This window comes from Ixodes scapularis, unplaced genomic scaffold (genome assembly GCF_016920785.2).
Source record: "Ixodes scapularis isolate PalLabHiFi unplaced genomic scaffold, ASM1692078v2 PGA_scaffold6__148_contigs__length_123643588, whole genome shotgun sequence".
Classification (NCBI taxonomy): domain Eukaryota; kingdom Metazoa; phylum Arthropoda; class Arachnida; order Ixodida; family Ixodidae; genus Ixodes; species Ixodes scapularis.
Window position 1 is genome coordinate 56,893,631 of NW_024609881.1, and position 19,430 is coordinate 56,913,060.

The 19,430-nt window shown below is 49.6% G+C and overlaps 4 protein-coding genes across 7 annotated transcripts in view; 1 reads left to right on the forward strand and 3 right to left on the reverse strand.

The window, feature by feature from the left end:
• Window positions 1–1,303: 1,303 nt before the first annotated feature.
• Window positions 1,304–7,948, reverse strand: LOC8043251 (60S ribosomal protein L3). Its single transcript, XM_002416148.4, has 8 exons — window positions 7,876–7,948; window positions 5,504–5,696; window positions 3,955–4,310; window positions 3,565–3,775; window positions 2,736–2,923; window positions 2,248–2,343; window positions 1,949–2,068; window positions 1,304–1,388 (listed from the first exon to the last, which is right to left on the reverse strand). The coding sequence occupies exons 1-8, from the start codon at window positions 7,876–7,878 to the stop codon at window positions 1,344–1,346; spliced, it is 1,212 nt and encodes a 403-aa protein (XP_002416193.2). The 5' UTR covers window positions 7,879–7,948; the 3' UTR covers window positions 1,304–1,343.
• A 156-nt stretch (window positions 7,949–8,104) lies between these two features.
• LOC8043250 (DNA-directed RNA polymerase I subunit RPA49) lies at window positions 8,105–9,498 on the forward strand. The gene has a single exon (XM_029989942.3). The coding sequence runs from the start codon at window positions 8,160–8,162 to the stop codon at window positions 9,393–9,395; it is 1,236 nt and encodes a 411-aa protein (XP_029845802.2). The 5' UTR covers window positions 8,105–8,159; the 3' UTR covers window positions 9,396–9,498.
• Window positions 9,499–11,078: 1,580 nt separating this feature from the next.
• On the reverse strand, window positions 11,079–11,687 carry LOC8043249 (nucleoside diphosphate kinase). Its single transcript, XM_002416146.5, has one exon. The coding sequence runs from the start codon at window positions 11,586–11,588 to the stop codon at window positions 11,130–11,132; it is 459 nt and encodes a 152-aa protein (XP_002416191.1). The 5' UTR covers window positions 11,589–11,687; the 3' UTR covers window positions 11,079–11,129.
• Window positions 11,688–15,767: 4,080 nt separating this feature from the next.
• LOC8043247 (inactive rhomboid protein 1) overlaps window positions 15,768–19,430 on the reverse strand; it is a 50,077-nt gene continuing 46,414 nt past the window's right edge. For all 4 annotated transcript variants that reach the window (XM_029989941.4, XM_029989940.4, XM_040499309.1 and 1 more), the window contains one exon: window positions 15,768–19,041. In XM_029989941.4, coding sequence (XP_029845801.2) covers window positions 18,613–19,041 — 429 coding nt within the window. In that variant the 3' untranslated portion in view covers window positions 15,768–18,612. The remainder of the gene's footprint in view (window positions 19,042–19,430) is intronic.

The window sequence follows — 19,430 nt, forward strand, 5'->3', positions numbered from 1 at the left end:
TTAATGTTGGAAAGAAACAACTGGCTTTAGCACACCGTGGACTTTGATATCTTAACTTTTTTATTTCCATATCAAACAATAGAATTGAATTCAAATGAGAGCTGCTGAGAAGTTGGACAATCATACATGCCATAGCCCGATACATACAGTGCAGACTGGCATCATTTATTGGACTGTAAATATGCATGGCTTGCACATGACATCATCCAAAGAGTGCTGCGAAGGCCACCAGAGAAGAGGGGAAGGGGCTCACCCCTTACCAGGGCCCTTTTTGTCTCTCCCAGATTTGCCGTCACTATTCTCCTCCCACGGATGACCACGGTCTTTCCAATGGAGCCCAAACTACAGCCCACTTCCAGCAGACCCAAGCAAGTGGCACAAAAAGAATTGCGCACAAAGAGAAACTACATTGTGACACGGGTTATCTAACCATATTAACCACGTCTTCAGTTTCATGTCTGCCCAACTATGCAGCACATAGAGTTCGCACGTGCATTGCACTTATAATTGGTGACAGGTCAAGAACGAAGTGGAAGCTCCTCCGACCTGTTTCCACTTTAGTAGAGCAAACGCCGGAGAGGAGGCGACCTCCTCTCCACCAATCGCTCCACTGAAGTGGCAAGGAGTTCTTGACCCGTCACCAGCTGCAGTGTCCTCAGTCACAAAAAAAAAGTTCCGAGTGAAGCACGAAACACATGTACGACGAAACCGTCCGATCCGACGTGCGGACTGTCGGAGTCCGTTCATTATAATAAAACCCTCGCCTCCGACCGTCGTATTGCGCGGTCGGACGTCGGATCGCACGGTCCCGTCGTACATGTGTTTCGCGCTTAATGAAACTGATGCTCGGGGAGTTTATCAGCTCTCCAGCAATCACAAGGGAAGGAGAAACCCTTCTCACCAGGACTTCCGTTTGTATGTCCCAGGCTTCCCCAGACGTCAATATTCCCCCTCAAGATTATAGACTACCTTTCACTCAAAAATTCGTACCCAAAAGCAGCTTTTCCCTCTCTTCCTGCAGTGGACCGCCAGTGAATACAACCTGTACTGCAAATAGAATGGAGGCTGTGCTACTCACACTTGGAGGTTTGAACCAGTCTCAAATTTATGATAATTCCACAAGGAAACTACCTGCAAGGGAAACTACCTACCAGACAATTCCATGTGTCAAACGGCTGTGCATGGCCATTAGCCAAGGATTTGGATAATGCTCACAATGCTAGTTGGAAATAAGTTTTACACAGAATGTGAACAACCGAGCTACTGGGGAACCCAGCCCCACCCGTGACAACAGAGACGAAACTGCACCAAGCACATTTTATTGCTCCTCGGAGAGGGACAGCTCAGGCAGTAGCTTCCTCCTTCAGCTTGTCCTTCTTGAGGGGACCCTGCAGACACACAACAGCATGCCACAGATCAGCATAAACATTGCCACAAAAAACAATCAACTTCAGAAATAATCGTAAAATCAGAAGGAAGGCAGTTAGGGTCTAGTCATCACTGGGAGACAGAAAGCGCATCCTCAATTTCTCATCCCAACAAACTGGTTCAAGGGGTCAATTCAGGAAACCAACACGACTTTCCCACTGCAGCTCGCTTAAACCTCTGGTTAAGCACACACTAAACTAAATGTTTGGTCATTTCGATTTTGCTACTGAGAATGAAACGGCCCTTCAATGCACCAGTTGCAAGCAATGAATGATGGGAACTTCCTGTATGCAACAGCCAATTGACACCAAGGGGGCATTGTCTGCTAAAGCCAGTTTCATGCAGCCAGTTCTGAGAATTCTCTTAAACACGACCAAGGGCAATACATGTCACACAAGAGCAAGAGGTCTACTTGTACATGCGAGCCGCACGGTCTAGGCGTGTTTCAGCGAGCTTGGTCAAGTTGGTTTCTTGTATCAACTAGCCCTGCGCTAACAAAGAGGAAGGCGGCAGTGCCTACCATGAAGTTGTGCTTCTCCGCCGGAGTCTGGAAGCGGCCGTGGCCGAACTTGGACGACGTGTCGATGAACTTGAGGTTGATCTTCTCCAGGGCGGCGCGCTTCGTGTGCACCAGCAGCGACTGAGATTGAAACGGACGGTGTTAAAAACCCAATCCCACGACATTTGACGTCCTCCGCAACTCCAACGAACAATCAGCCCTATCATTGTGCATCCTCCACGGTCTGTCGGACAAATTGTTTGGCTCTAATGAATCATCACGACAAGAAGCGAGAGTCAATGATCCAGAGTGACACGCACCTTGCGTAGAGTGATGATGCGCTTCTTGGGACCCATGATGCAGCCCTTGAGCATGACGTAGTCGCAGTTCACCTCGCCATAGTGGGGAAACCCACCCTGTGTGGATGAAACAAAGTAGGCACGCGTCACAACCAACCGCAACCAACAACAACAAACTCGACGGGGCATGCTGAAGTCAGTCCGTCCTAGTTCAACCAAATAAAACTCTCAGGAATCGAGTCAGATACGAATCATCATTCCAGCAGTGCATCCCCCATTGCAGTGGCTGCTTGAGCAGAACTACAGGTACACTTCTAACAAAGGTCGTGCGACGCTTGGCTACCAGTCTTAGCGTGCGCCGAGGTCCGTTGCAAGGTGAAACGGGTATAGAACAAGCTCGTCCCCTGCAAAGCCGTCAACCGTAAGCAGCCCCTTCTGCCACCTCCAAGACTACCCTGCTCAAACAACCACGTCTTCAGTGCCAACTCACTCAAAAAGCACTCCCTTACCATGGGGGTAATGCTCTTGTTGGAGGTGTCGTAGTCCGTGGCGGCGTTGTTCACCACGAGCTTGCCGTCCTTCTTGTGCACCCCCTGCCCGATGCGGTAGATCTTTTTGTTGATCTCCGTCCGGTGGTGGTAGCCCTTCTGGCCTGCCCTGGCCACCGTGAACTGCACCCTGCTAGGATGCCAGGCACCTGGACACCCCAACGGATGACGCTTCAAAAACTGTGCAAGCTTGTAGCTTGCCGAGCTAGCCAGCTGGGCACCTCGGTCAAGATACCTGAACTAGACAATGATCCATAAGGTAAAACATCTGGACAGCACCTACTGAGCCTTCTCTCTAGAATGGCATCATTTAGGAGGTCTGTAGGCTTCTACACTGCTCTATTGCAGTGCAGCAGAAGGTTTCTCGACTGATTGGTTGAGAGATGGGGATTCATAGATTAAAAAGTGAATCCTCAATAAATGGTAGATTCAAAGATTACCGGACAAATTCGGAGGGCACGCCAGTGTCAGTCCGTCCTAGTTCAACCAAATTAAACTCTCAGGAGTCAAGTCAGATACGAATCATCATTCTGGCAGTGCCCCACCCTCCTTACCGCAACCGTTGGAACCAAGCTACAAATCGTCCCTATGCCAGAACAGCACAGTTTGCTTACGCTAAAAGCCCCAAAGACGTCCGCGCTTCGTATAAATGTGTAAACCAGATCGAGTAGCTATGCACATGGCATTGCAGGCACGAATGTCTTGGAACGCAAAACATAAGCAAACACTCCCATGTGAACGTTCATTCCCTGCCATCCCTGCAGGCATAGAAAGAAGGAAGGCAACATACCGATACAGGCGACCTTGCGGAGACCTTTGTGTGTCTTGCGGGGCAGCTTCTTGGTGTGCCAACGGCTCGTCACTCCCTTGAAGCCCTTGCCCTTAGTGACGCCGATCACGTCGATCATCTCGTCCTGGGCAAACACCTGGGACACCGTCACCGGCTTCTCCAAGTGTTCCCTGGCCCACTTGATCTTGGCACCCACAGAGCCTCCGTTCACCTGCGAGACAACGGAAAATCTCTCGTAAGGCGCACAGACAGGAGAAACGCCACGTTCGCTGCCAATATTTATAGTCAACAGGCAAAGGGTTTGGGGGAGCTCCTCCCACCCCTTTCCACCCTGGCAAAGCAGCACAGGGCGGTCACCGCTCGCGCGTCTGCTACAGCGGACAAACCCACCTGGATCTCCATGATGTGGGCCTTCTTCTGGCGGCGACGCATGAGCTTCATCTGGGTGTGGGCGAGCACGCGGATCACTTTGCAGTACTTCTTCATCTTCTTGAGGTCCCGCTCGATCTCCTGCTTGCCCAGGTCCTCCTGCCACTTCTTGCTCGACTTGGTAAAGGCCTTCTTCTTGGACTTGTACCAGTTCTTGTAGAAGCGCCGGCGGCACTCCTCGCTCAGGTGCTCCGCCCAGACGGTCTTGAAGGCCCGCAGGCCCTTGGGGGTCTCGATGTAGCCCACCAGCCCCACGATCATCATCGGGGGAACCTCCAGAATGGTCACCGGCTCAACCACTTCTTTCTTGTTCACCTCTGCACAGAAGGAAGAGAACCCCGTCAGATTTCCCCCCCAGAGCACTCAAGCTTCCGCAGACACTCACAAGACGGAAAACTTCTGAGCTTCTTTAGACATCAACAAAAGCCAGTAAAGGGTCACCCAATACTACAGTGCATGGAACGCGTCCCAAGAAGTGGTCCCTCAATTTTCGCCTGACATCGTCATAAAGGTGTTATATTATCGCCGGCAGTGATCTTGGCACAGTTGCAGTAGCGGCGGTAGATTTAATTGACACCTGATCTGCTGCAACGACGGAGACATTTGCGTCTGCTCAGACTTATTGCTGGGACTTCCGGCACCGACCGCCAGGATAGAGACGTCCGACAGCACGACACTCCAGCTTCTGCGACGTCATTCGTTGCCACTTTGGAACCACTCTCGACGCGTGGGCGGAATGGCAAGCCAAAAGCAAAAACCGCACTTCAAAGGGAACACGAAACAAAAGCTGGAAGTCGGGAACCAGACGAATCTTCCTTTAAGTGGCCCCTCGAACCACAAGCAGCTGTTGGCTGTGCACTCGTGACAAGTAATGCCAACATAGTGGATGGACAGACAAGGAATGCCGACCGTTAGAGCCACACAATGCTGCCATACCACCGAAAATTCCTACGCTCAGCGGCATAACCGCGCACATTCAGACAGATCTGGAGTTGAAAAACTTGGAAATTCTGTTTGGTGGCAAGGCCGCATTCCAGCCTCTCGTACTACATAATTGGACGCTCGACATACAACGCCCTAGCTAAAAACAAATGTTAATATCACCTCCCAGCTAATTGCAACTTGACTCAAAGCTGATTCTCATGTTTCTAGGTCCACTGTACCCTATCTGCTTCAAGATGACCAACAGCCAATTGCACTGCTCAACAACCCCATTCAAGCAGATGTCAGACTGCAGTACGCCGAAAACACAGAGTGCCTTAGGGCGTAATAGCAGAGGTGCACCGCGGCCTCATTTAAAACTCTCACAACTCGCACCATGTGACAAACCCGGACCCAAAAGCATGCACGTTACCTGCTCAGAGACAGGCAACGAGGGAGTCGCAGAAGACCCCCCGACTGCCCGCGAGGGCCCGCACATAGCCACCACCCGAGGGTTGGGGCCAGCGGTGCGTCGTCCGCCGCCCCGCAGGGGGGCGGCAGACGAGCCGGGGACCCAGTGAGCACTTACTGGAGCCCGGCTTGTCCACCTCGCGCACAATGTGCGTCATGCCAGCCTTGAAGCCCAGGAAAGCGGTCAGGTGGATCGGCTTGGTGGGGTCGTCCTTGGGGAACGCCTTCACCTTGCCGCGGAGGCGCTTGCTCCGCTTCTTGGGGACAAACCCCATCGACCCGTGTCGAGGGGCCGAAAACTTGCGGTGCGACTATTCGCGAGATCGGAGGAGAGGGAAGGGTCAGTGTTGGAAAGCATTGCTCACAAACTTGCTTTCAACGAGAACACATTGAAGAGCATCAACACACCGTAACAGAGCATCTTTCACATAGCACCCATACGCCATTCCAAATGTTGCCTTGCAAACACTCTTACCGTCTTAGCCTAGTGTGCTGTGGAAAGCGAAAGGTTTTAAAGGAGTCCTAAAATCGATTCTGAGATTGCCCCTTTGTGGTGACAACTCAATCTAGACGCTTTAAGCATTCCAACAAACCCGAAATCACAACCGTGCTTAGCTTAATTTCTCAATAAAAGCATGTTCAAAGATTGCGACATAACGTTGCTATCTTCCCAGAGAAGTGGTCAACAAAGGGTTGCAAGCGATGGCTTTGCCCGCAGAAAAAAAGGAGTCTGATCAGTATCTGTACCTATCACTCGTTTCGAAACAGGCTATAATAAAATCACTTGGAATCTGCACGTATATTGTAGGGCTTTCATTGGTCCACACAATGTAGTTCACAAGAAAAAAGTCGACATGTTCTATTGCCCCGAGATGAGTAAGCGGTTTTGTAATGTACTTCGTAATGTGAGAACTAACACATTTTAAACATAAGATCTCAAAATTGAGTTCAGTGCCCCTTTAAGCACCTTCTACAGCAAAGGCTCTAAACCCCACAATGTCAAGAAACCCCTCCTGGTACTGAAATGGTGCAATAAGCAGTACTGAAGACTACTGAACTTGCAGACAATAGTGCACACACTAGGGAGCACTTGGTTTATGGTCAGGCATTAATAAGCGGCCCAGATTTTCTAAAATGGTGCCGAAACAGAACACCCCACTTCGGGGGCAGGAGGGTCTAGAAACTTAAGGGCAACTCCAATCTTAGCAGCAAGGTTCTTCACAACAGTTACTGATGCGACATCAGCACAAGGCATGCACAGATGGTATTCACTGGACGCCGTTTTCAAGGTGACTGCTCACCAGACATGCTCAAGATCAGTTCCCCGTGAGCTTTCAAGCAACCACAAGAGAAGAGGGGAAAGAGAAACTTCTCACAGGAACTCTGCTTTGTATGTCCCAGACTTCACCATTCTCCATTGGAAGATTAAGCAGTCACTCAAAAATCATGCAAGGCTGCCAGTGAACACCGCCTCTAGTACTGTAATTTTCATTACACTAACTGCTTCGAACGAAACCGCTCGCTCAGCACCTGTCGTACACGGGTATTAAGTGTCTGTTGTGCACCTCCGACAGCAAACCCTTTTTATGGTTCTGCTTGCTCCCACAGAACATAAATTGTACTTCACCTACAGATGTCTGAACTTGGATGTTGATTGTGCCCCCACGTAACATGTGGTTACGTGAACGATAGGTATATCCTAGATGTTCATAAAGATTTGCTTCAACTGAAGTAAAATAAATCGAGCTTTTTTTTTCTTTCATTTGAAGTCATGTCGCCTCAAGTTTGAACCAAGTATAAAACAATTGCAGATTATTTAGTAACCTTACTGGCCAAATGTTTCAAAGCTAGTCCTTTCTTAGCTTAAATTAGCTACACAAGCTGACAAATTACTATGGAAGTTATGGGAAGTTTACGAATGAAAAGCTTTGTAGATAACTAAATACTAACGCCACAATCATTTTTGTTTTCGACACCCGTTAAGTTTTTTTTTTTTCTGATCAAGTTCGTTTATCCAGTCTTAATAGCTTTCGAGCATCTTAATTCGTGCTATTGGCTCTCCTCGGTCAATATAGACACAAATATTTGTGCACTGCATATTTAACATTGCGGCGGACCAAGCCCTAGGCAGGCCTACTCTGCCATGCCATGCAGGTTACCGGCGTGATAAAATATAAAGTTATAGTTCGTTACGCGAACAAAAAAGAATCTAAACGAGTTTCGTTAACGAGCCATACTGCCAGAAAAAGCCGTAGCCCAGATTAACCTAGGATCAAACTGCCATGCAGCAAAGAAATGTCCAACGCATGCGAGATGCAAGCAACAGATGGAAATTTTCCACGAATTGAAGGTCCAAGATTGAAACTATATCATAGTATGAAGTGTAGAGGGTTTGCTCTTTCTTGGGAATAAACGTGATCGCAGAAATAGTTAACAAGAATGAGGATGAAGATGGATAAAATTCGAGAGAAGTAAGAAATTGCGACCTACCATGATAGACGCGTTGCTGAGAAGAGGCGGTGTGAAAATGGAAAAGGAGAAACGTAAGATTTGGCGAACAGAAAAGTTGTCACGGAAATAAACAAAAGGCTACAAACATTGTCAAGTATATTTGCAATACTTTGTTTATCTTCATATTTTCACCTAAAGTTATTTTAAAATGGTAAGGCGTTTTAAATGATTTATTTTTGTGTCTCATTTGTTTGTTCGCATCGGAGTTTTGAATTCTTTGAAACCGAAACCAGAGATACCACGTTGTGGACGTTCTATTCAAAATGGCCAAGAAAAAGTGGCGTTTGAAAGCCCGGGAAACTTCTACAGATGTTCCTGTCGTCAAGTTTTCTCACGGATCGCTGAAATCGGGCCAGCGGCTACGGACCGACGTCTACGAACACAAGGAAACCATCGCGGGACGAGTCCGAACCCGCAGAATCCTTGTCTCCGAATCCGACGGTGTTCAGTACGTAGGCGAAAACTTCGGAGAACACTCTGTTCGCGCCAATGCGCTCTGCAAGCACTTCATCGGCGTCGAAGACGTCTCATCGGGAAAGGTGCGTCTTTATCCTGCCAACCTGATAACAATGAGACCTTACTTTGCACCGGCGTCGACGAAAGCGTCCACAGCCGACACGACAACGACGACCTACCGCGAAAAAGCGGACGCCTTGGCTACCGCTTTCGGAAGCAAACGAAAAAGACAAGCCGTCGAGAGTCGGCAACGTCTGAACGTCGACGAATCTACACTGCACTCGACGGCAACTTCGACTCTGGCCGAAATCAAAGTCGCCGCATCAGAGCAGCTGGCCAAAACATCCTCACACACGCCCACAACCACCGCAGACTCTATCTTGGAGTCCATCCCTCCCCAGAACAAGGACGCCACAATACCTCAAGAGGTGTACAGACTCGAAGATATCATTCCACCGGCGCACAACGGGTACCTAGACGAACTGGCGGAGCCGTTCCTAACCGCAGACGCCGACGACGTCGCGAAGTGGCGTTCCGAAGCAGAGTACCCAGACTACGTCCTTCAGCGTTTGGGCCGCCTGTCCAGGGACCCTCTGAACAGGGTTCTAGAAGCTCGGATGCTCATCTACTACCACATGCTCATCCAGGTCTCAAGACTGAAGTACACCGACCTGAAACGCAAAGACCCTCTGCCAAACATTGACGCACCTCTAAAGCACATCCTCCTAGACACCTTCACCCTGACGTCGAAGAATGAGAAGGGCATGACGTCGCGGACATTTCCCCAGAGGATGAAGGACAAGGTCCTAGCCTACATCCTGGTCTTGGTTCTGATTCTTGAGGACTACAAGTATGACTTCGGGCTGGTCCAGCCGGACACCAAGGCGGCCAACATGCGGATGACGACGTTGAGCTACGCCTTGGGTTGTCACGTCGGCTCGCACAAGCTACCTGGGTCTCACGTCACCACAAAGTTCTTAGAACTCAAGTTGCCTCTGGTTGATCCCAGCCAGCAACACAAAAACAAGAGAGTGCGAACGTGAACAGTAAAATACAAGCCATACTGGGTATCAATAGTTTGTTGGATAACAACTTGCCCGACCAGCTTAATGTCGACAAGACCATATAATAATCTTTAAAAAAGTTTGTTTCTTTTTTCTTTTTCTTTGGGGGGGAGAGGGGGTGACAGGTTGAGATATGGCGTTACGGTCGAAACGTTGCCCTGATCTATTTTGTTGACCTGGTGGCATACCAACTTGTTTTCGAGTGGGGGGCAAACCTGACCCCCCCCCCCAGGACCGGAGGGCTTGGTATCCTTTCGGGGCCGCTGGCCAGTGTTTACCCTACCCAGTGGTGGCAGTTTAAGGGGGGGGGGGGGGGGGGTCCAAACCTGCTTGCCCCCCCCCCCCCCCCCTTACTCTGAGAACTTGGGGGGGGGGGGGGGGCAACGCCCCCCTTGTGCCCCCTGGTTGATACGCCCGTGTGTTGACCCGCTATTCCACCAAAAATTAAACTTTTGGAGACAGGGTTGAGACTTTGGGCCGGAGCCATGTGGGAGGGAGTCCCAAATTTTCTCTGTCCCGCCTGTGCTCAGCTGTACTGTAGTAAGTTACAGGTCAAGAAGGTAGCGGCAAATGCCCCTCAAAGAGATTCGTACAGCCCTCCGCCACCTCCGCATCCAATAGCGTCCCATCGTTTCTGTGACGTTGTGGCCAAAACGGGAGAGGGTTTTGCCTTGCTGTAAATATTTGCTTTATCTTTCGACTTTGACTTAGCGTTGTGGAAGCCACGAGAGGGAGATTAAAATTTTCCCCCTCCTATGGATATAAAGGCCACTTTCAGGGGCTCTGTTCCCTTTCCGATGAATACAAAGGTTGCTTTCTTAAAAAGTGGGGGTCGGATACAAGTTGGGCATCACTCTGTAGCCAATATCTATACATTGAAGCGGAACAAGGGGTGTTTCCAGGGAACTATTCTTTCGGCTGCGGACGGATTTGAAACACACACATCACGCTTATGGGAGGAGCTTGTCCTACCTTCTTGACTTGTAACCGACTATAGTTAGTTGTCCATCATTCAATTTTCCCTAGATAATTTCCACCAATCTTCTAATCGCCTTTTTCTCACTGTAATCCTTTTCTCTTCCGTCCTCTCATCGTCGCCTTCAGGAACGGCAGGGCACTTCGATACCAAGTGCTCTATTGTAATGTGTTTGTCTCCTGAAATTTAGGGAGGTTATATTTCTCCCTCTCGATGGAAACAAATACGACTTCCGGGGGTTAGGTTTCCCCTCCGATGGATACAAAGGCTACTTTCAGGGGCTCGGTACCCTCTCCGATGAATACAAAGGTCGCAGTGGGCGCGTCACGCTTGTGGGACGAGCTTTTCTTATTGCAAGACCGCGAGTAAAACACAGGCCACACTAGTTAGGTGGCGCAACTAGCTACCCAATTAAATGGCGCTTTTCTATTTTTGCATTTTGCCGGTGGCCATTTTGTCCTTTATTCACGCGTCATCGCGCGTGCACGTGTGCGGACTACGGTGTAGCCGGTGTAGCTGCCAAAGCGTCCAAAGTACGGACACACAAGTGGCCGGTTCTACCGGGAGTTTTCGCAAACTTTAATTATGCAAACACTTTTTTTTGTTTGTTTCGGAACTCGCGCAGGGCCAAGACACCCAGCCACCGGCACGGTGACACGCACGGTCAGCAAAGTAGCGACAAGTGGTACGGTTCGAAAATACACTATTTATTAGTCGGATAACAAAAGCGTGGTGAGTTACTCGTAGACGCAGGGCTCGATCTGTGGCTTCCAGTTGATCAGCTCCTTCTCGCTGAACCATAGCGCGATCTCCTTCTCGGCGCTGGGCAGGGAGTCACTGCCGTGGATAATGTTGCGACCAACTTGGACGCAGAAATCGGCGCGGATGGTGCCGGGTGCCGCCTTGAGCGGGTCCGTGGCGCCGATCATATCGCGGCCAGTGAGCACCACGTTGTTGCCTTCCCACACCATGGGCACGACGGGGCCGGACTGCATGAACTTGACGAGGCCGTTGAAGAAAGGGAGGCCGGCCAGGTCGGCGTAGTGCTTCAGCAGCAGTTCTTCGCTCGCCTGCATGAACTTCATGGCGACCAGCTTGTAGCCGCGTCGCTCGAACCGCTGGATGATGTCGCCGACGAGTCCCCGCTGGACGCCATCCGGCTTCACCATAATGAAGGTGCGCTCGCGTTGAGACATCTTTGAAAGGGCTGGGCTGGCGTGCAACGTGGCTCGTCCGAGAGCGACGGAGAAAAGAGACGGGCAAACGAGAGGAGCGGCCGCGGCGACCGCAACGCGGCGACGCGGCCACGCGGCCACGGCCACGCCGCCACGCCGCCACGCGGCGGCCATAGAGATGCGGCGGCAGCAGCGGCAGCGCCGCTGGCACCGCCCGCATTCCGAAATCTCCAAAATCCAGTGCACTGGCGCGAATCGCGCGGGAAGTTCAAACTCGGCTATTCAGATTGTTTTAGAGCGCAGCTCTTACCCCCATTCACACTGGAAGCGGATCCGCGTTCGCGAAGCGGTTGCGAAAGCGGTTGTATAAAGATCCAGTGCAATTGCACGCGCATTTGATGTCATCGTGTGCGCGTGCAATTGTACTGAATCCTTATACAACCGCGTTCGCAACCGCTTTGCGAACGCGGATCCGCTTCCAGTGTGAATGAGCCCTTAGGGGCCCGCAACGAGGTTGGGGGCCCGTTAAGGATGGATGGATGAATACGGCTGAGCCCTTCGGATCGGGCGGTAGCTTACGCCATCTAGCCATTTTGTTTTACCATTTAAGCTTAGAATATTTAAATGTGAAATCTATATTCACTCCGCAGTGCAAAGAAAGTGAGGCTATGAAACCCCCTTGCATACCCCTCTTAGGGGTATGCCCCTAAGAGCGCAGCTCTTAGGTGCATACTAGCCTCAGCGGCGTCGGCGTAGCCGGAAAGGGGGGGGGGGGGGGGGGTCACGTGACCCCCCCCCCCCCCTCCCCCGAGGTCACGTGACCCCCCGGGGTCACGTGACTACCGGCAAATGACGTGACCGCCCTCAGTACCCTTCCCTACTCCTCCTCAAGAGCTGTGCTCCAATTCGGCGTTACAGAGATTTGTAAACGGCTTTCATTTTTTTTTGTTTTTTTTTTTATTTCGCAAATACCGAGTTCCCAAGTTTCGGATTTTGAGGGTAATGTCCAGGCATTGTTTTCAATCGTTTCGGATAATAAAAGAATATAATTTCGACCTGTCGGTGCCCCTTTAAAGGAACACGCCAAGGTTTTTATTTGTACCCGATTCATGAGAACCCAATCTGACCCAACTACCCCGAAGAAAATTTGCGGCTCCAAATTCGTTTTCTTTCCATTCGAAAACCGCCGATCAAGAACTGGCTGGCTTGAGTCGCGCTCACTCTCTTCTCCGTGGTCACGTGCCGTTAGACACAAGATACTCAGTCATAGGAAATCAAAGCCCACACTCAATACTAAAAATAGACACAAAATATGATACCCATGTTCTGTGGCTGTAAACAAAATCCGCATTCACCCGCAGCAACCGATTGCTGCAATGTGCTAGCATCATTAAATATTTTTTGCACTATGAACGTGTTTTGATACATTTAAATGGCGTTTAGAATACTAGCTCATCTTCCTGAACCGGTTTATTTACCAAAAAAACAATCAATTTCAAACTAAAACCAAGTCTTTACATTACCGGCACCAGGTATCACGTGAAAATATTGCGTCCCTAATTGGCCGCTGCCACTTCAAACGTCTTTGAATTGCTCAGACTTGCTCGCCAGCAACCCCAAAATTGCTGAGAAAGTTGCCCCGTCTGAAGCAGGCCTCACTGCGGTACGACCAGTGTTACACTTGTAATCACTTTCGGTTAAGAACTTCCTATATTTCTTCTTTAGTCCCATGCTTGTCCTCAGTAAGGATGTCACAATTGTGGCCAGGTTCGAGTTTGACTTCCAAACTTCCGTGATGTTCAACAGAAGTTAGACTTTTTCGTGCATGCGCGAAATTTATAAAGGCTCGAGGTACACCTGAGCACTTCTTACGAGTTGTGAATGAGAAACCATGATTGGCGTTCTTGTGCGCATTCTCGTGAAATGGCCGGAGTATGCTCGAGTGGGCTCTCTCTGGGGAGCCCCGCCAGCCAATCGCTTCCTTTTACCGGCGCGCTCTGGCGCAGGCACGCAGCGCCATGGGGTGGCTCTCTTTGAAACCGACGTGCCTCGGCCAATGGGAGCCTCGTTCCTTGAAACCACGAGGCGCGCCAGACAATGGGAGTCCTACCCATCAGATTTCGGCTTCACTTGGAGAGGGGAATTTATTTGCCATTTGGCTTGGCTTTTTGCGCGGCTTCAAAGCTGGGATCCTTCAGATTTCGGCTTCGCGTAAAGGGGGGAATTTATTTGCCGTTTGGCACAGGAGCTGATGACGTGAGCTCGCTCCATGGGGCAGTTAATGCTTTCACATTAAAACGGACAGACACCACCTGGCACAGGAAAAATGCAATATTTGTACGGTGTATTGTACCCATGGAGGTAGGAAGAAAGGGCGACATACCGGCTCGGGCCAGCTAAACGAAAAAATTGCAAGTGAAGCCGGAAGTAGAGGTCGCGGTCATGGGGAACGCCCCCAAGGGTGACAAAAGGTGTTTTCGTTTTTAATCATTGTTGGGGGCACAATGGTTGGGGGCGTATACCTCCAAACCGGAAGGCCCCCACCCCCTGCCCCCTCGGCTTTACCTCTGGTACTGATCTCTATTATACGGGGCTGGATGACTCATAGCTGCTGTCCGAGCAGGGCGCAAGTGAAGCCACCGGAAGCTCGATGCTTGTCCCGGAATTCGGGCGTCTGCTGGGCTTCCTAGTGCATTCAGTCGAGGTTTTGGTCCGTGCTTTCTGATGTTTTTGAGTTGGTTTTAATAATCATGTTCCTAATTAATTCCCGAGAACGAGTCATTTGAACTTATGACGTAGGCCCACTTGATCAACTAGAATCTCAAAATGTTCACAATGAATGGCTTTCCAGGATACTTCTCGGGTCTGCATGAGCTCTTACTGCGCAGCAAGCAGGCTCTCTTGAGGCGACATGCGAAAATCCCGCACCCCCAACGATTTCTGTTACAAAGCCTGCCAAACGCCCACTTCTGGGACAAACTGCTTACTTCCGGTGGCTTCATACCCATTTGCGGAACGAACCATCTAGCCTCCAAGTGAAGATCAGTGTGCGCGTCATGTCACCTCCATAAGCTTCCTACCTCCATGATTGTATCACTGGTTCGACAATACTAACGAAAGCAATAAAAGTACCCATGTTTGTTTTTATATTGTGTAAACGTCGGTAATCATTTAAAGGGCAACTTCAGTCAATATTTTTGAATCTGGCATTACAACTGTTCTCAGCTAAAACAGTGTCTTTGAGTTACAAGGCACAATTTTCTTCTCTCGATATTGTGTGGTTTTATAAATATGACGGCCCAAAGTTTCGCTTAGGACGTCTACGAAAAAATCGAAACTATCTTCTAGAGGAATGGCAACACTGATCACGAGCCGCACGGCCGAGGCGCGACGACACAAGGGTGCTGTGGTAAGCGGTAAAACCAATCAACTGCAACTCTACAGTGAAGTAGCGTCACAACAGTGCTGCGCCAGTGTTTCTCGACTATAAGCTAACCCGCTTGCCGCCTGTTAAAGATCAGCTGGCCGCATCTTTAAAATGGGTTTTAGTGGAGTACGCAGCTTCACTTCGACGAAATATTTTGAATGTAATCATATTTCGTGCCACTAAAGCGATACCAATAACTTTGGTTTCGTTTTCGACCAGAGTTGCCCTTCTATAAATTATAAAATAAGCTACTTTCTAAATTATTTGTTTCCCAAATTTTGAAACCTCCACTTAGAAGCCAGCCAACACTGTCCATCAGTCGAACTTAGCAAAAAGGTCGAAGGTTCGCCGAACCAGTCGAACCTTGAGGTTCAACATCGAATCTCAGGTTCAACAGAAGTTTGCGACATCCCTAGACCTCAGGAGTAGCATACTCTGAAAAATAGCATCTGGAACCATGGGCGATACAAACCTCCAAATGACGAGAATTGGGCAGTAACTCGTGACATGTACGTCCTGTGAAAGATATTAATTTAATTCAGCTCCAAAATTTAATTTTTTTGCGCAATTTATTAAAACTTTACTTCCATGCGAATAAACAACAGATTTTCACAATAATTGCCCGTCTGTATAAAACTCACTGGTGTAGTTCCGCAAAATTTGAGTATGATCGCGAGAACAGTCAGTACCGCATCTTCCAACTGTTTGAGCGCTTGCCGCGGCATGCCAAGGTGCATAATAACTCGTACACAAAGAGCCGACATCAGCAGTGCTGCGTTTGAAGTGCGTGCATTTATTAAAATATATTTATACAATCGAGAATGTTAATCGGGATTTCTTTTTTTTCCGCCGTCTTTCCACCTCTTTTACTCCGCAAAGGACTTCCTTCTTCCGCAGCATGCAGAGTCGAGAGCGCGGCGGTCGCCGAGACTTCTTTTGTTGCACTTCGAGCCTCCCAAACGCGGAATGACGTCCCGGCACTTCCGAGCCACCTGGACGCAGGACAACGTCTCGGCGTCTCCGCGCTGCCGCCGGTTCCGACGACTCCCCACCGCCGCGCCGTAGAAAGGTACAAAAAACTCTCGCCCTCCTTGTTTTCCCCGACACAGCTCTCGGTAACTTGGCACGCGCAGTCCTCGATTTCCAATTTTCCGAGTGCTTCGTTGGGTTTTGTAACACTTTTTTGCATGCTCGTTATTTACAGTGTGTACACATTTATACATACTCGACTCTTCACAAACACAACAGCAGCTCTCCCAAATGTCCCCTAGAAGTGTCTGCAAACCACTATTTCGCCCCGCCTTGAAACTATTGTCCCTGTGGTAAACCGTTCCGTCGTCGTCACCCCAAAGACGCGCCGTGAACTCCAAACAAGTCACTTCGAACATTCGCAACAATCACCAGGTTTATAACAAACACATGCACGTCTGTCCCAGCAATGAAACCCGTCTCAAACCAACCATCGCTAAAAAAAATGTGGCCGAGTGCTAGCTCTTTGTTGTAACCAAGCTTCCTTTTCAGCGCTGTAACAGAGAGAAAGAGACGAGTACCAAAAAATGCCAATCAATGCTCCACCTGGTGGGGTGGCGGGGCACTAGAAATAAGCTGCTGCCTTTTAAGGATGTTCCAAATTCCAGAAGGAACAAATCCCACAAAAAAGTTGCAGATCAGAAAGATAACATGGACCATCTGCTTTTTGGTGTATAAAGTTTTGGTATAAAGTTTTGTATTCGTCTCCCTCTTAAAACTTGTAACTTTGGTCTCGCTGAACCGAGGGTAGCAAATCCATGGCAAACTTCATCAGAAGCGTTACTAAAGGAAACCGGTAAGGAGCCTAGTCGGGGTTAAAATGAGCATCTAAGTAAATACAACGTGGTGAGAACTGACTAGAGCAACCTACTAAACCGAGCAAAGAAATGTGGGCACTCGCAAATGCAACGAGCAATATAATAACGATCCAGCTCACTCTTTGGGGTGCCTCAACAACCCTGTCATATCACATCAACAAAAACAAGGCAGGATGATGCCGGAGAAGGGACCCACAACAGAAAATGCAACGTAAACTTTTTCTTGGTAAAACTGAAAAAAAAAAAAAAAAAAAAAAAAAAAGATTCGAAAACAATGCAGCAACATTGTAATAAAAAAAAAAATTCATACAAATTGTGCACCCCCTCCCCGTTCGCTCTGAGAACAAGCACCGGTTAACAGACAACACCTCATCACACGCACGTCAAAACAGACAATGGGGGAAAAATGGGTCATCAAACGACACGCAGGCCCACCCCAGCTGAGACGTTCTCACTTCAGCACACCAGGCGTAGAAAAGAAGTTCCCAAAGACAACTGACATCAACATGTTCTTGATGTCGAAGCCATTCCGAGTCCTGAAGAATACTCCCAGTTTTCACGACGCAAGAGCAGACCTTTGCAGTTGGATAAATTTGGCGTCACTCTTCATGCCGAGATGGTCCTCTTCTCAGTTGCACTTTCCTTTCCTTCTTCATCCCCTTATTCAACAATGGTCAACTCGTAAAGCTTGGACACCTTGTAGGAAAATTCAGAAGGCTACCCCAACAAGACCGTTTCATATAGCCTTATGCAGTGAACATATTTCTCCCCGTCTAAAACGGTGCAACCCTTGCTGGCAAGGGGTCGCTATCAAAACAGCTTTCATTATTTGAGATGGCAGTGCAACACACCATCCCTGGTGCTGGGACTCCCAACAACTTCAGCACCTTCAGAAGAGATCCCTTATTTGCAACTGATGAAGATCTTCAGAATTTTCAGCACAGTATCTTCCTGTCCAAGACCAAAGAGTAGATCGACCTTCAGCGCTGAGCTACGATAGACCGAGGTCTCTTCTTTGCCCCATTTCTCTTAGAATTGCAAATGCCATCTGCACATAGACCATCGCCTCACTACAAACAATAGCTTCTTCCCTTGTCATCAACAGCAAATGGTGATAGTTGGTCTTCAGCACTGGGAAGAATATCCTCAGCATGGGTGTACTCAAGAGTGACACACAACTGGGTACCTCACTCTTGCATCTTCAGCACTAGTAACTACAGATTTCTCGGCCATTCTTCAGCATCTTCAGGTCTCGATGCCCTTATCATCCTGCTCTTTCCTCCTCAGCACCCAAACAGGTGACCCCTTGCCTCTTCAGTAACAGCACTACCGCAGATCTTTTGCATCACTTCCACATCTTCGGCCTTCTGACAGGTCATCGATGGCAAAGGCCTGTTACCTCTTCGACACACACATTCCCAGCTTCTTCAGCAATGATGTGGCACGTTGTAGGCCTTGTGCCTAGTCACAGACCACCGTAAACAACAATGGTTGGTCTTCAGCTGCAAAGACCTGGTCTTCGGCTGCAGTGATCTGGTCTTCATCCTCGGAGACCCGGTCTTCAGCCGCAGATATTTGGTCTTTACCTGCAAGGATCTGGTCTTCAGCTGCAGGGACCTGGTCTTCAGCCGCAGAGATCGGGTCTTCAATTGCAGAGACCCAGTCCTCGGCTGCATATGTCTGTGGCCTTGTCAATACCGATGCATGCTGAGTCTTTGGCAGCGTCCCACGGAGTGTGGTGCTGACGGTCCCTGCCCCCTGGCAGCAGTCATCACGTGTCCTGACGTGTAATGTTGATGCGGTGGCTGTCGCACAGGTCCCTGGTGAGTGGCAGACAGTTCAGGTAGTGGCAGAAAGAGCACTCATAGATGGGGTGCACGTAGAAGAGCACCACCAGTCCAAGGAACAGGGCCACCGACACGATGAGGCAGGCCCAGATGAGGGCCACCTTGGCCGTGCGGTCGTAGCTCCCGAAGGAGACGAAGGGCAGCAGAGCATACGACAGGAGGAAGCCGAACACAAAGCCGAACACGTGGGCATAGTTATCCACCCAGGGCAGGAGCCCTAGCAGGAAGAGGACGGCTGCTCCGCCGCCCAGCTTGAGGAGCGCGCTGCTGGGCCGCCGCAGCATCTGCCAGCAGTGGATCACCTCCACAAACAGGCATGCCAGCAGTCCGAACTGCGCGCCTGCTGGCCCCACCTACGCAGGAACGCAGAAGGCACAGGTTCATTACAGGGGTCATACTGAAAGTATTGGGTAATTTGCTTTTTAAAGCGGAAGCACGAAATGTGTAGATCTGTCAGTCCGTAACCGCTAAGCCATTTAGAAGACGACAGCTATCGGTGCCAGGGGTCGAACCCCCATCACCGGCGTGGAAACCGAGTGCGCTGCTTATTGAGCTATGAACCAAGCATGCAGGAATGGGAGGAGCAGAAGCAGGCGGTGCGAGAAAGTGTGCGGAGTGGAGAGGGGTGGAAAGAGCAAGAAAGAGAGTAGCAGAAACCGGTGGTGTGGAAAGAGCATGGGGAACAAGGAATGGAAAGGGCAGGAAAGCGCTCTTCCCCTCTCTCGGTGACCGAGAAAATTCA

Bases quoted from the DNA above. Each gene is read 5' to 3' on its own strand.
- LOC8043251 (XM_002416148.4), bottom strand. The intron at 2,924-3,564 runs GTATGTTGCCTT...TGGGGTGTCCAG, and splicing joins CCGCAAGGTCGCCTGTATCG to GTGCCTGGCATCCTAGCAGG. The intron at 2,344-2,735 runs GTAAGGGAGTGC...TCATCCACACAG, and splicing joins ACAAGAGCATTACCCCCATG to GGTGGGTTTCCCCACTATGG.
- LOC8043250 (XM_029989942.3), top strand. From the start codon at position 8,160: ATGGCCAAGAAAAAGTGGCGTTTGAAAGCCCGGGAAACTTCTACAGAT.
- LOC8043249 (XM_002416146.5), bottom strand. From the start codon at position 11,588: ATGTCTCAACGCGAGCGCACCTTCATTATGGTGAAGCCGGATGGCGTC.